Consider the following 17,064-nt stretch of genomic DNA (forward strand, 5'->3'; position numbering starts at 1 on the left):
CAAAAATACAATATATACATGTTTCTATATGATACAAAAATCTGTACATTTGAAATTTGCTTAATGATTTGGGAAAAAAATATTTGCATTTTACTAATATATCATAAGCTAACAAAAACACTAATAAAAAGTTAATGATTTTCAGTTACTTTATCATGTGAAGATTTTAGAACAAGTTTGTTTCTGCCAAACAAATAGTTTTAAGTGATTAAGTGACAATTACAAAGCGTAAATTATTTTCAGATATTTCAAACTTCGAATAGATCAGATTTAAATTTTTCATTAATAGGTATAGTTAAACAAAGTTATTAACAAGTGTACAAAATTATGTTTTTTTACAAATTTTCAAACAGATTAAGAAACAAAAAAGACCACTACAAACTCAGACTTTAAAGTAAACTATTAGTTGGGCTATAAATCTAAGATACTGTTTTTTTTGGTAGTTCTTTGTGAGTTAGAATTGCTTCTAAGATCAGCAGTTCTTCTTATCAGTTTTTAAAAATATTTATCTTGAGTTAAAAAATTAAATAACCTATCAACTTTCTTTTGAACAGCATACGTGTATTAACAATTAGATATGTAAAATCTGCAAATAATAATACTGCTTCGGTGAGATTTTAATTACAAATCAAAAACTTTAAACTATTAATAATCAAGATTTTGTTTTTAGTACAGAAAATTTATGTAGATATTGCAAGAAAAATACATACAAAAAAAAATATCTCAAACAATAATAAAGTTCACTTTTGATTTTCAGAAAAACACTGCAAATATAAAGTTTTAGGCAACAAAAATTGAGTAAGTTTTAAAGCTTACTTTTGTTTTGTGCTTATCAAAATAATGACTTAAAAAGTTTTACAAATCATTAAAATCAAACTTTCAAGAATATATGGTTAACTGTAAAACTACTAAATAAGTATTATATAAATAAAACGAAATAGTAAGGTAAATATATAAGTATAAGTTTAAAACTAATTTAGGAATAACTGTTAATTAAACAAAGTTATTAATAAAATAAGTATATTGTGTATAATATATATATAAAACACTGCAAATATAAAGTTTACGGCAACAAAAATTAAGTAAGTTTTAGTTTTAAAGCTTACTTTTGTTTTGTGCTTATCAAAATAATGACTTTATAAGTTTTACCAATCATGAGAACAAAGTTTTCAAGAATATATGGCCAACTTTAAATCTACTAAAAAGTACAATGAAACAGTTGAGTTAATATATAAGTGTAGAATTATTTTAGCAATAACTGATAATTAAACAAAGTTATTAATAAAACTATGAAACAAATCTATTTTCTTGTAAATTAAACAGTATAACACTAAAAGAAACAAGATCCAACCACGATAAATAAAATTTAAAGCAGATAGAAAATAGTTTGTTGGGCTAATTTCTTGAAGAATTCAGCCTGTGTATTTAGTTTTGGTAATTCTTTATGAATAAAAATTGCTTCTCAACGATTTTTCTTGTTATTATTTACAAGAGCTTGGGTTGAGTAACTGTCAAACAAGAAGAAAAAATAACTTTGTAATTGTGTCTGCTAAATCTAATATTAAAATCAAATTATTAATATGTATACTTATTTAATTTTATAAACTGTGTTTTTTATTTTCAATTTAATAACAAAATTTTGCTTAAGTGAGTTTTTAAATTGCTCCAAAAACATTTTGTTCTTTTAATCAAGATTTTGTGTTTAGAACAAAAATGTTACGCTTATATTGCAAGAAAACAACAAAAAAAAGACAATAAAAATAATATCTCAAACAAAAGTAATATGAATTTTACATTCTTCAAAACAAATACTGCAAATAAAGAGTTTGAGGCAACTAAATCACATACAAATATTCAAATATAAAATGTTTTTTTGATAAGTTATCTTTTACAAGAACTAATTTTTGGTTGAAAAACAGTAACAGTAATTTTTGGTTCAAACAGTTTTTATAAAAATAGAATTAAGATGATTTTTCAAATTCAAAACGAAATTTATCTTTAAACTTTTGTACAAAATATAATGAACTAAAGTAAATTCCTAGTTTTAAGTTTTCAAAACAAGAGTTATAAAAAAAAATGTTTCAAGGCCTTTATGATAATTCATAAGTACACATGCTTCTAAACAATTATGAAAATTTCAAGACCATTTTTAACAAACAAAAATACTCATTGTTAAAATAAGAACATCTCCGTGAATATAACATCTACATAAGAAATAATCTTATATGATTTTTAAAATCCTATGATATAAAAGGCTTGTAAGGTATTTACTAAGTATGTTCCAATTGAAAAAATTTCAAAAAATTTATGCTTAAATGCCAACAAAAAAACATTGTTCCCTAATTAAATGAGTACATGACTTTCAAATTGCGAAAACATAATTTTTGACATTTCAAAGTTTAACATTATGAAGTAATTGTTGAATTTTTTAAAAACTTTTTTTAATTAACATACTGATTTTTGAAGCTTCTAGTAACTTTTTAATTTTTTTTTAATTTATGGTATTTTTCTTAAACTTGTCATGGTGTATTTTTTTAAAAATATTAAAAATACATTATTTGCTCCCTGATTAACATTTACAAAAAACCAAGAAAAAATTTACAAGAAAATTAAAATATTTTTAATCAATCACTCAACACCTGTTCACTCTCTCTATTTTCAACTTCGCCCTTGTAACAGCTCGGAACGAACGGAACCAACACAGGAACTTTTCTCAGGTACTCCTGATATTCGGGTCTTTCCCCGTACCGCTCCAGACCGCTGGTTTCTAACTGGGGAAGCCCCGAGACGAAACAAATCAGGCAGATTATGAACAACGGGGAGAGAACTGACACCCATTCCCAGCCTGTGAGTAAAAATATATACTTTATTTTAATTAATATATATATATATATATATATATATATAAATATATATAATATAAACAAATTATACAGTAATCTTCCTTTATTCTACCAACATATGTTTCTGTGTGTCAACGAATCAACACACTTCAACTGGGTTTATTCACTATTTTTATTAATATAATATATATATATATATATATATATATATATGCAGATTAATGTCAAACAAATTATGTAAATATGGGATAATACTGATACCTATTGTTTTGCAAACATGCAATTTTTTACATTATTTATATATTCAGTTAATATAGTTATACAAATTACTATTAAATTACTAGTATTTTTAATGATTAATTTTTATTTACTATTTGTTTATATAAATCAAATAGTATTTTATATAATCACGTAAAATAAGAAAAGAGGAAAAAGAATTGATACTCATACCCATCCTAGAATGCTAATGATTAAAAGAATTTTACTTAAGTTATATTTTAATACAAATTCTTAATATTAGGGACATCAAGATATACCCAACCTGAATAGAATGCTAACAGTTTAATAAAATTTCATGTATTTCGATAAGACATGTTATTTTCAATCTATAAGTTTTTTTATTATTTTACTTAACGCAAATAAACATTACTTAATAAAAATTATTTGTTTTAATTAGTGAAAAGAGTTTTACGTTAAGTTAATTGTATGTGCCATTATCTGTTTTTAAACATTTACAAAATCTTTACAAAATGAGTAAGTAATGTTTTCTAGGAAAACTTAAAAAATTTTCAATGAATCATTTATGAGTTTAGTCACGCAAAAAGGAAATGGTGAAACATTTTAAAAAGTTAATTTCTTTCCTTTGCTCATAAAGTACAAGAAAGTTTATATAGTTTCTTGTACTTTATGAGCACAGTTTGTTATTGTAAGTTTATAACTAAAGTATCTTAACCCGTATTGTAATGAATCATAAAATATTTAGAATCTGTTTATGCTTCATTAGAAAAATGTACTATGTTTAAAATTGTGATATAAAAGTAAATAAGTGTTTTAATTACTTTTAACGAATTAATTTAATTTATTGTAAGAACTTACTGATTTAAACATTATAAAATTTTTACTAGTTTAAAAAACAAAATATAGATATGCTTTAAAAACAAGTTTATTTAAGTTTATTGGTACTTAATTATACTCAAATTTAAAAGACTTTAATAATTATCAATGATGTTTTCCAGATACTTTTTATAACTATTAGTTTTATCAAAAATCAAGTATATACAGGGTTGCCACTCTTTGAGCCAAAAAATCTTCCCTGAGTGACCAAAAATTTCCCTGAGTAACCTTAAATTTCCCTGAGTTTCCCTGAGTATTTTTCAAATCTTAAAAAAAAAATTTCTCTTCTAACACAAATTATTAATACCTCATTCTCATTTTCTTCTTTAATAAGTAAAGAAATGTTGTATGTGTATGCTTCTGCATTAAATTTATGAAAAAAACTGTTTTCAAAAACTCAATCTCAAAAGGTTTAAACCAATTAAAAATTAAAATTTCAGCAGCTGTTGAAGAAGTTGCAGCTGATATACTAGTTGAACTATTAGCCCCACCAAAATAAGAAGTAATTGCATTATTTTTACTCTTAGAAGCTTTCAATTTAAGATGTTTTTTCGACATACTGTGCGATTTCAATGCCCTTATACCCATGTTGGATAAGGCCATTGGTGTATCATCACCACACCACTTACATTTATACTTCTCTTTGTCTACATCCTCAAATAACCAATCTTTGAAGTCTTCATGGTTAAGCCAACTTTTTTTAAACAAGGTTTTAAACTGTACTTTACTCATAATACTTAAAAAAGCTTTTAAATTAAATCTGCTAAAAAGTTGTAAAGTATATTAAAACATTCACACTAAAAAATTAATTACCATTACTGCTACTACTTTTGAAATTATTGTTTATAAACAAAAATTTAACCTCTATTTTTTTAACATAAGTAATACAACACTAATCTGTATTCATTTTAATTTTTTTTACTGAAAACAAGTAGTTGTAAACAAATAACAAATAACTTTATTATTTAAAAAATAAGAACTAATAATACAACATAGTGTTTTTTAAACTACATAAGTAACTAAAAATAAAAAGTTTATTAGAACTTTTCAATGAATAGTTAACAACAACTTTCATTTCTCTAAACTGTTTGATTTTACTTGAGTAAGTATAAATTTAAAACTTAAAAAAAGTACAATGTTAATACTAAGAATATTGAAGAACTAGCCGCAAGGCTAAAAAAATTCCAAATAACCACTTAAATAATAAAAATTACTACTTTTGAACAAAATATTGAAACTGGATTAACTAAACCTCATTCTAGATCTAGAAAAAAATTTCCCTGAGATTTTCAAAAACTTCCCTGAAATTTAGAGAAAAAATCAAAACTTCCCTGAGTTTCCCTGAGTTAAAAGAAAAATGCCAAAATTCCCTGAGTTTCCCTGAGATTTTCTACAGTTTGAAAATTCCCTGAGATTCCCTGAGTTCCCTGAGTGTGTGGCAACCCTGTATATAACAAAAAATATCATTTGCATAATTTAACATTTAACATTTTTATACAATTTATAAGTTTTAGCAGAACGACTAGAAAATATTTTCAAAGCTACCAAAATTCAAAACTAGACAACAACTATTTACAATAAGAAATCAGCAACACGCAAACATAGAAATACTTGTAAAATTACTATAATAAATAAACCACAACAGCTATTTACTAAAAATCGTGAGATATTTAACAAATATTTGCTCACAAGTTATACAACCCGAATAACGCGTTACATCATTAAATATTTCAATTTATTATTTTCTAGTAAAATGCTTACATTGTTCTAGACTGCTTTTTAAAAATGTAATGAAATCAACCATATCTTATGTAACTTTTACTTTAGATTAAAATAAGTGTATTTTTATTTTAAGCAAACGATTTAATATCAAACATTTTATTTAAAATGAATGATATTAATTTTTTTTCTAAAAACTAACAAAAAAAACTTTTTAAGTATTATAGATTATACTTATACAATTCTAAAAGTAGAAACTCCTTTTTTAATACTCAAAATCTTAAACTACAATCATAATAGTCTGAATAAACATTTACATATAAAATCATGTGTATATACTTATAATTAAGATTCATATAATAAAAAATATGTTCTTCAATAATACAACTTTGCTATAAACTTACATACAAATTAAAATTATGAATATTTATGTGACTAATTAATTTTATTGATCACACCATTAAACACATAATTAACATTTTGTAATAAATTTACCAATAAGCACAATAACCATGTATATACAGTTTTTGTAATGTTTAACTTTACAAACCTATACATTTAAAAGAACTTAATCAAATATATGGTACAAAAATGTATTTATAGTTTTGACAAGACAAAATTACTCTAGTTTATACTAAAACTTTTTAATGTTAAAACATGAATTGTTTTTTATGCCAAAAGGTCAGTTTAAAAATAAATTAATTTACATATTTTGTTGTGCTTTTTTCCGGTGCATAACTTACTAAAAATATATAACAGAACACATTTCATTTTAAATTTATTTAAGTATTTTCAAATAGGCCTCGTCAGAAATTGTTTCCTATTGAATTTGAATGAATACAAATTGAAATAAAATTATACTGAAGTTTAAAGTTTTAAGATATAAAATGACGTAATAATCAAAAGTTAAAATTAAGTAAGTGCTAATGTTAAACAAATTTGGTATACTAATAAAACTCGGTAGAACTAAAACAATCTAAATAAAAAAGCGAAAAAAATTTTAAATTAAAACTATGCTTAAAAATAAAGTTAAACAAGAAACTAATTACGTTAAAATTACTAATATAAGGATTTAAAAAGTCTAGTTTGGTAAACAAACTTTTTCTGCTTGCATAAACTGGGCTTTAAAGATTGAATACATAAAGCTTCCAGAATATGCAATTGGAAAGAGTTCTCCGCTCTCACTAAGACTGAAAAATTGTCCTTTTTATAATTTTTAACACACTCAGGATTGTCCAACAAATGCTGCCCAATCGCCGAGAAGTATTTTTTAGTTGGTTTCTCAGAACGGCCATCAAACCACTTTTTCAAAACTTTCGGAACATGTTGATCGATTTTTACATGAAACCTTTGAGATGTTTTTCCCACGTAGTCACTACCACAGTGACAACTAAATTTATAGATGATGTTACTTTTTTCATGGGTGGGAGAAACATCTTTGTAAATTCCACTCAGAGTTCGATCAGTATACAAAACTGTTCTTAAATGAACAGAGCACTGAAGCTCATAACAGTTTAGATGCCAAACTTTGTGATTTTGCACACAGTTATAGTGGTACACAAATTGATTTAGGTGATTTCAGAATGATTAAGAATTGCATAAAAGAGCTTAAACAACTTAAAAATGACAAAAACATTATTATCACAAAACCGGATAAAGGTTCTGGTGTTGTAATTTTAAATTCTTCTGATTATGTTAGTAAAATGGAAAATATATTAAACGATTGCACTAAATTCAAACATATAGGTTCTGTAAACTCTTTTGATTTCACAGCACGCATTGAACTATCTTATCAAAGGAAAATGTTAGGTTGGTACAAAAATAAATTCATTAGTGAAATTACGTATAATTCAATCAGACCGGTAGGCTCACAACGTCCGAAACTGTATGGTCTTTCTAAAGTTCATAAAAATTTTTAAGGCCAATTTTATCAATGATAGGTTCGCCACAAAATGATTTGGCAAAATTCTTAGTAAAAACACTTGCACCAGTTTTCCACAAATTTTCTAATTACTCTCTTAAAGATTCTTTCCAATTTATAGAAAAAATTAGTCTAATTCCTCGTTCCAAAGTCAAAAGTAGCTATATGATTTCATATGATATCAAAAGCTTGTTCACTAATATTCCAGTAGTGGAGGTTATTGAAATTTGCTTAAAGGTATTGTATCATTCCGATTTAAAACACCCTCAGATGCCGGAATTTGTGTGCAAAGAAATGTTACACATGGCTGTGTTAGGTGTTGAGTTTAGTTTTGATGGTAAAATGTATAAACAAATAGATGGGGTTGCAATGGGTTCACCTTTAGGTCCTATCTTGGCTAATATTTTTGTTGGTTACCTAGAAAGTAAGTTATTTTTGAACTGTAAAAGTCCTCTCATGTATCTTCGATACGTAGATGACACTTTTGTTATGTTTGAAAATAGACAAGAGAGCTCCAGTTTTCTTAATGATCTTAATAATCTTCACAAAAATCTCAGTTTTACAAAAGAAGAAGAACACAACAACTCGTTAAACTTTTTAGATGTTTGTGTCCAACGATCAGTTGAGGGGGAACTTTTAACAAAAATTCATCGTAAATTAAATTCAGAAGCATTATATGTTCCGTGGGCATCTTTTGGTCCAGTCAAGCAGAAGTTAGGAGTTTTAACGGGTATGGTGAAGCGTTTCACCAGACTTTGTTCTCCTTGCTTTCTTGAAGGCGAGTTGAAAACACTTCAAAACACTTTCCTTTCGCTTGGTTATCCAGGTAACTTAGTTTCGAAAGTTATAACAAGAGCTAGAAGTTCAACAGCTTTAAAAATGATTGGCCCTCAGAAGTGTCCAGTATACTTAAAACTTCCTTACCTTGGAAATATTTCTGAGAGGTTTTCTAAGAAAATTTCTGAGGAAATAAGCCAAGTTTTCAGCTCTGTTCATTTAAGAACAGTTTTGTATACTGATCGACCTCTGAGTGGAATTTACAAAGATGTTTCTCCCACCCATGAAAAAAGTAACATCATCTATAAATTTAGTTGTCACTGTGGTAGTGACTACGTGGGAAAAACATCTCAAAGGTTTCATGTAAGAATCGATCAACATGTTCCGAAAGTTTTGAAAAAGTGGTTTGATGGCCGTTCTGAGAAACCAACTAAAAAATACTTCTCGGCGATTGGGCAGCATTTGTTGGACAATCCTGAGTGTGTTAAAAATTATAAAAAGGACAATTTTTCAGTCTTAGTGAGAGCGGAGAACTCTTTCCAATTGCATATTCTGGAAGCTTTATGTATTCAATCTTTAAAGCCCAGTTTATGCAAGCAGAAAAAGTTTGTTTACCAAACTAGACTTTTTAAATCCTTATATTAGTAATTTTAACGTAATTAGTTTCTTGTTTAACTTTATTTTTAAGCATAGTTTTAATTTAAAATTTTTTTCGCTTTTTTATTTAGATTGTTTTAGTTCTACCGAGTTTTATTAGTATACCAAATTTGTTTAACATTAGCACTTACTTAATTTTAACTTTTGATTATTACGTCATTTTATATCTTAAAACTTTAAACTTCAGTATAATTTTATTTCAATTTGTATTCATTCAAATTCAATAGGAAACAATTTCTGACGAGGCCTATTTGAAAGTACTTAAATAAATTTAAAATGAAATGTGTTCTGTTATATATTTTTAGTAATATTTTGTTGTATGTATTAATTATATATGAATTAATAATAAATCGTACCTTCAAAAGTTTTAGCACATATTAAGAAAATACCAATCCATGAAGTAATTTCACCAAAATAATTTGGATGAATATAAAAAACATATAATTATATACTAATTCTTAATAAAACATACCTTCAAAAGTTCTAGCACATATTAGGAAAACCCCAATCCACAAAGTTATTTCACCAAAATAATTTGGATGTCTGCTAATTGACCATATTCCTGTGCTTATGAATTTTCCCTGTAATTTAAAAATAAATTGATTAATAACTTTTATATCAAAAGTAAAAATATAATAGGAAAACAAAATACTTTTTAAATACACTTCGGGTAAATTGTAAAAACATATATTTTTAATTAAAAATAATATTTTTCTTTAAATTCTAATCAAGTTATTTGCTTGTATAACTTAACAAAAAGCCTTTGGTTTTTTGAGAAATTTAGATTTTACTACCTAACAAACATAATAAAATTTAACGAAATGACATCTGTAAACAATGACATCAATTTTGTATGGTTTTACTTATCATGTTTATAGAAACTGTATTTTTTATCATGTTTATGGAAATTGTAGCTAGACAAACAAATATTTTTATCAAGTAATTAAACAAACATTAAGACTAGACCAACAAAAATAATTTTCAAATTACTTGTAGTTTGTTAAAAGAAGCACATTTTTAACACATACTTTACTTAAATGATACTTTTACTTTATATATATTTTTTTTTAATTCATGTTTAAAAAAAGAATAAGCTAAATTAAAACATAACTAATTTTATTTATAGTAGAAAAAATTGCATACCAAAGAATTCGTTATATGGCAAATGGTACTTGTATAATATTATATACAAATATTTAAATTAGCAAGCTTTGATATTCGAAATATTTGTTATTCAGCTATTCTATATCATCTTTAATGACTTAACTGGAATTTAAATTGTCCAGTAAATAATATCGTACGGACATAAATTTTCAAGTATAGTAATGTGTTTAAATCATTTAAATTCTATGTAACTTTGCTATCACAAATTTAACTGTAGTGCATCTTTTAAAAAAAAATTATATTTTTATTCAGGTTATTTTACATAGGAAAATGTATTCAGAAATACTTAATAACTATACTCAATATAATGCATTAGCAACATTAATAGCTTGTTACTAGCTTTTTAGATTGAATGGTATGAAGGTAGTCTGCATTTTTTAGATTAGAATCAGACAGCTTTTAATAATTTGACAGATAAAATAAAAACTGGTTTAATAGTTTTTGAACATAATTGTTCTAACTTTTTGTAAACAAAAAAACTGAAGAAGTACACTTCTTTTTTAATAAACAAATATCTCTTATGTGTCTTATGTGTTTTTAGAGTTGGAATTTTCATTGATTATTTAACCAAGTTTTAATGTGCGTAAAAATATGAATAGAAAATAGATATCAATGTTTTTAAATTGGTAACAACTCACTCTATTATCAGGGTTCTGTTTAAACTTCCACTTTTGGTAATCGGCCAAACACTCACAGAAGAAACCAATTGCCCAGACACCAATACCTACGTAGTCGAGCCACCAAAGTGTTAACGGTCTTGTTTCCTGGTTGGCCACTATGGTTGGGAATAACGTGAAGTAGACCCAAGTTGCTGTGAATATAAATGAGAAGTTTGTAATTGAAAATAAGTATCTCAATTTAGTATAACCTAAAGCAGGATTTCTTAAAATGGTATTGAATTTTTTCAAAGAAATAAAATATCCAAGTTGTTGCTAATATGTATAAAATAAGTGAGTATGTTTTTTAATGTAGTTTAAAAAAAAGCAGGACTATCTTAATGTTTATTCCATTTTAAATTATAGAATTATTTATTAAAAATGGACTTTTAAAACTAAAACATTATTGAATTCTAAAATTGCTACTGTGAAAAAAGTTTTAGTTTGGAAATAAGTATGACATTTTAGTATTTATAAACAGCATTTCTTAAATGGTTGTAGCAACTTTATTTTAAGAATTTATTTTTATAAAATGTAATTTAGTTAAAATGTTATAAAAAATAACATTATTAGAGTTTATTATACAATACATATTAACATTTAAACATTTATTTAAATGTTGAGAAGGTTTTATTTTTTATAACAAATATATTACATATATATATAAATACAAATTTAAAATGTACTAAAACTGTAAATCTTAGTACTTAAACTTATCTGGAAAGCAAGTAACAAATCAATCTTAAAATAATGATGAGGAATACAGATATCTTGTTATGAGTGTAAATATAACAAAGTATAAAATTAAACCTATAAATAAATTGTAAAACCAAGTGGATTTTTAATGCAAATTTTAAAATATGTAAAAACAAGTAAAAATCTGCTAATATAATTATACTTTATATTCAATAATTAAAACATAGTTAATTGTATACAAACAAACTCTACATAACCCACATAACTAACAACAGGTTTTGTAGTATATTTACCAAGTCTACAGTAAATTCTCTAATGATAGTAAAATTTTAACAAATAAACCCTTGTATAAGCAACAAAAATAGAAATGCAAAAAGTTTTGATTTATTTTAAAACTAAACTATTTCTGATTTTCTTTAATATAGTAGAAATACTACGAATAAAACATTACTAAAGCCAGACAACTATAAACGCAAACATATTTTATTCATATAAATCAAAAACTTTTGTTTTTTCTTAAAAAGGTAAAACTCAATATAAAACCTTGTATCAGCCACACAATTAGAAATGCAAAAGGTTTTGATTTATACTTGTCAAATCTGGAATCTCCACCAGAAGCTATAACCCTGTAGAACAAAAATCCTCCCAACCTGTTTAAAAAATATGTAAAATTTAACTTTTGGATTTGTTCAAATATAATTATATGTTTGTCAACAAACACTTTAAAATAAAGTGTTTAATCATCTAGGTAATTTATCTTTAATTTATAAGAAAATTATGTTGGACTGTTTAAAAAAATGTTTTATTTAAAATTTGAAAATAGCTGTTATTGAACTTTTTAAAAATTTTCAATACTGAAAGCTTAATGACATAATATTAAATTTAATAAATAGTTTAAATAAAAATAATTTTAAATTCAAACAACAAGTATTTAATTTAATTTAATAAAACACACCTAACAGCCCACACAATAACAAGTATCATCAGTATCAGCTGTCTCCAATTTCCTTCATTAAACTGGTAATTACCACATCTCAGACTGAATATGGCCACTGATATGTAGGTTAGACTGCCTGTGTAACAATAATCAATACAAATAGTATAAAATAGTTAAACTGGTAATTACCACATCTCAGACTGAATATGGCCACTGATATGTAGGTTAGACTGCCTGTGTAACAATAATCAATATAAATAGTATAAAATAGTTAAACTGGTAATTACCACATCTCAGACTGAATATGGCCACTGATATGTAGGTTAGACTGCCTGTGTAACAATAATCAATATAAATAGTATAAAATAGTTAAACTGGTAATTACCACATCTCAGACTGAATATGGCCACTGATATGTAGGTTAGACTGCCTGTGTAACAATAATCAATATAAATAGTATAAAATAGTTAAACTGGTAATTACCACATCTCAGACTGAATATGGCCACTGATATGTAGGTTAGACTGCCTGTGTAACAATAATCAATATAAATAGTATAAAATAGTTAAACTGGTAATTACCACATCTCAGACTGAATATGGCCACTGATATGTAGGTTAGACTGCCTGGATAATATCAGTTAACATTTTTTTATTTTGCTTCTAACAAATTACAGCAATCTTTGTCAATTGTATTAACAATTCAATGATCATTTATTTTTCAAATTTACGTTTTAAGGTAGAATTATCTTCTTTATTTTATTGCTTATAATTTAAAAGTGTTTTACACATAAACTTCTGATTAGTATATGAGACAACTTAGAATCAAACAGCGATTATAATTAAGAAATGTTTTAAGTATAAACCTTTTTTGTTCTCAATATAAATTTATGTCATTGGTTCATTACAGTGCTAAAAAAGAAAATATACTATGTTGTTTTTTGTGTAATAAAAGTTTTAATATATTGTAATAGTAGAATAATTGACAATTAAAAAATCATAAGAAAACTTCTATTTTGTTTAATCTATACTTTAAGTTTAATTATTAGATAAAAAAGTATATATAACAACAGCTGTCTTAAACATTTTTTAATAAGTTTTAGGTGAATAAGTAAAACCTTAGCTAAACTTGTGTTGTTTAAATGTAGTCAAAACACAAGAACAAAACCAACACTTACCAGTGAGATCATATATTTTTTCAGTTTGAAAACAGTACGAAATCAACCATCCAACAATTTGCAGACCGACATCTATTCCTGCTATTATCAGGTAATTTTGCTGCTGGCAAGTTAACATTACTTGATTATGTGTCTGAAAAGAGTCATCATATAACTTTTTTGTACTACATATGTTAAACAGAAACATGAGACATGATTCATTCAAAAACATTAAGCAATCATATAAAATCAATTTCAGCTAACACTTACCAACTACTTTTGTTAGCAACTAATTTTGAAATAAAAATTTGAGTAAGTAAACAGTTAAAGGTTTTACCAGAAAATATTCAATTTATTTGTTTGTTTAATAAAAATTTATTTGAATGTCTCAAATTTTGTTAAAAAAATTGGTATAAAAACATAAAAATTACATGGTTAATTATTTGAGTTTAAAAAAGTTTTAAGGTGGAAGTTTTAAGTAAGTAACTAAAATGTATAGACAGTGACATTTTTAATGTGTTGTTAAAATTTTTTTTTTTTCAAAATACAAACAATAATAAAAAGTCTCAGGTTTACTTGATTTCTTTACTATAATAATTGAATTTGTATTTCTTTCATTTCCTTGTTTAATATTATTATTTTGTAACTAGCTAACAATTAAAAATTAAACAATTTAATTTAAAATTTGTCTTCTGTAGTTTTACATCAAAACTGATGAGTATTTAATAGATTTTCACACTTATAAAATAAAACTTAAAACAGCCTATAAATTTCAGATTTTATTTAAAAACTAAAAGCTTAAAATTATATTGTAGTTATAAAATATATTGTATGAAACTTTGCAAGATTTAAACCAACCAAGCAAAATTTCCGACTTTGATATACTTATTAGGTTAAAAAAAACTGTAAATACAAGTAAAAAGGTTTTTTTATAAAACTATTTTTTATACACAGTACTATTAACTATTATATTCTTAATGAATATTTTTGATTTTGTGTGACTTTTTTTTCTTATACAGCATAATTTTTAATACAGGGTTACACTCCTTTTTTCAAAATTTTTTTCCAGGTTTTGAAAATTTCTTCACATTTATAAAAGTACTCATTTTTGGGTCTATAATTATTTTAAAGTTAAGTTTAAGGTAATAAACAGTGATAACTAGTATAAAATCATTGAAAAAATACTGTAAAGCTTCTTTCAATATGTTTTTTAATAAAAAACGTTTTTGATGATGACAAATTTTTTATACATATGATAGATATTTTCAGTAAAATCAAAATTTTACTACTGAAGATATGAAAATTGTCCAGGTTTTTTTTTCAAAATTTCTAAAATTACAGGTTTTTTTTTGCATAAATTTTTAAATTCCAGCTTTTTCCAAGTAAAGTGGCAAACCTGTTATTAAAACATGTGTCTAACAAAAAAATGTTAAACCTGCTAACTAGATATATTTCCCTTCATTACTTCAAAAATACTTAATTTTTGTTAAAAAATGTTTACACCAGACTAACTTTTAAAAATGTTGTTTGTTAGTCATTTACCAGTTTTAATTCAAAAGCATTCTACATTAATAATTATACTAATACATGATACTTGTTCGTTTTAAATTGTTTATTAACAAAAATAAAACTTGAATTTACAGTTAATTTTTATAATCATGTTCAAATATGACTGGTTACAGTAAGTTATGCAATAATATATTTGTTTATGAAAGAAGAAAATACTATGAAAACACCTTAAACTGTAAAAGTCCCCTAAGTAAAATAATTGGGAACGGGTCACTTTTGCACGAGCGTCACTTTTGCACGAGAGGATACTTTTGCACGAGGGTCACTTTTGCACGAAGGGTCACTTTTGCACGAGCGTCACTTTTGCACAAGGGGACACTTTTGCACGGCGGCTCTTTTGCACGGAGGGTCACTTTTGCACGAGGTGTCACTTTTGCACGGAGGGTCACTTTTGCACGAGGTGACACTTTTGCACGAGGAGACACTTTTGCACGAGGAGAAACGTTTGCACGGCGACATTTTTTTTTTTTATTTTATTTTTTAACTTAAATAATGTGCACTTTTAAACGCAAGTTGTTTTGAATACATAAAATGTGGTAGTTTTTTAATGAAAATTTAATTTAAAGATTTTATTTGAAGTTTTATGTAGAACAATATAATAACATACCACAATTCATAAATTTATAATTATTAGCTTAATTCAAATAAACTAGTTGAATACAAATTTTTAATTTTAAATAAAAACAATTTCGAATATATTTAAATGAAAATAATCTGAACTTTTTCACTTTTTAAACAGAAAATAAAACTAAATTTAGTAAGGCTTTAAAAAACGAATTTTGAGTATTATTTTTACTTATTTTCTCTGGATGTTATAATTAGCATTATATAACCGTGAAAAAATATTCTAATTTTATTTTTATTTCAAAAAATCGTTAAATTAAAAAATAAAGATTTAGTTAGTTTATGAAGTGTAAAGTTATTTCAGATTCTACCTGATGTTCATTTTTATTTTTTAATTTAGCGTGAGAATAAAAAAAGCAATAAAATAGCGCATTTTTCATGATTTAAACTTCGATTATTTTATTACAATAATGTTGCATGATCATGTTAAGCCAATGAGTGAGTAACATTTGGAAGTTTGAACTTATGTTCATCATAAGTATCAAGAGATGCTTACACCAGCATTCCATGATCATGAAATAAGCCAATGAGAGCCTAACGTTAATGTCGTTGGACCATTTGGTTTTTATTTCTGTTGTTAGTCAATGCATTTAAATACTTGATGTTTATCGTTCTACATCAAAGCGTTAATAAATATAAGTTTGTGGTTAAAATTTTGCTTTCTATGTTAACCTATAAATGTTATATTAAATTATGTTTATATCTTTGATATAATAAATAAACTGTATGTGTTATCTTATTTTTTCTTTACGTGTCTTCCAGTTTAAGTGGTCTAGGTTTTGATGCCTAGGTTCATCATAAGAACAATAAACTCGTAACCGTATAATAAAATATATAAAAAGGCATAGTTGTTGATTAATATATTAAAATTCAAAATAAACGAGAACAACTTACTTACACTTAAAGTATTTTTTATCCTAGTTTCTAAATAAATTAACTTTATTGTCCCTGGTATGAATCTTTTATAAGTAATATTATTTTATCTTTTCGCTAGTTTGTTTCTAACATTAACTTTTACTGTTTAAGATTTTAGATCTTTCATTTTTTGCCTTTAATATAAGTATATTATAAGACTTTAGTTTTAAGTATCTTTTTATGTTACAGACTTGGTAGTAGCTAAAAAACTTTTTATCGGCCTGCATGCAAAATTGATTTTCCGTGCGAAAAAGTCATCGTGCCAAAATGTCGCTATGCAAAAGTTTCATCGTAAAAATGTGACGTTGTGCAACAAT

At 25.2% G+C, this 17,064-nt stretch overlaps 1 protein-coding gene across 1 annotated transcript; it reads right to left on the reverse strand.

The window, feature by feature from the left end:
• Nucleotides 1-1,680: 1,680 nt before the first annotated feature.
• On the reverse strand, nucleotides 1,681-13,789 carry LOC145834231 (uncharacterized). The gene is made up of 6 exons (XM_082941608.1): nucleotides 13,661-13,789; nucleotides 12,502-12,619; nucleotides 12,090-12,196; nucleotides 10,833-11,005; nucleotides 9,503-9,611; nucleotides 1,681-2,845 (listed from the first exon to the last, which is right to left on the reverse strand). Exons 1-6 carry the CDS (start codon nucleotides 13,776-13,778, stop codon nucleotides 2,625-2,627), a joined length of 846 nt encoding a protein of 281 aa, XP_082797734.1. The 5' UTR covers nucleotides 13,779-13,789; the 3' UTR covers nucleotides 1,681-2,624.
• Between the last annotated feature and the right edge of the window lie 3,275 nt (nucleotides 13,790-17,064).

This window comes from Thalia democratica, chromosome 4 (genome assembly GCF_965202585.1).
Source record: "Thalia democratica chromosome 4, ktThaDemo2.hap1.1, whole genome shotgun sequence".
Classification (NCBI taxonomy): domain Eukaryota; kingdom Metazoa; phylum Chordata; class Thaliacea; order Salpida; family Salpidae; genus Thalia; species Thalia democratica.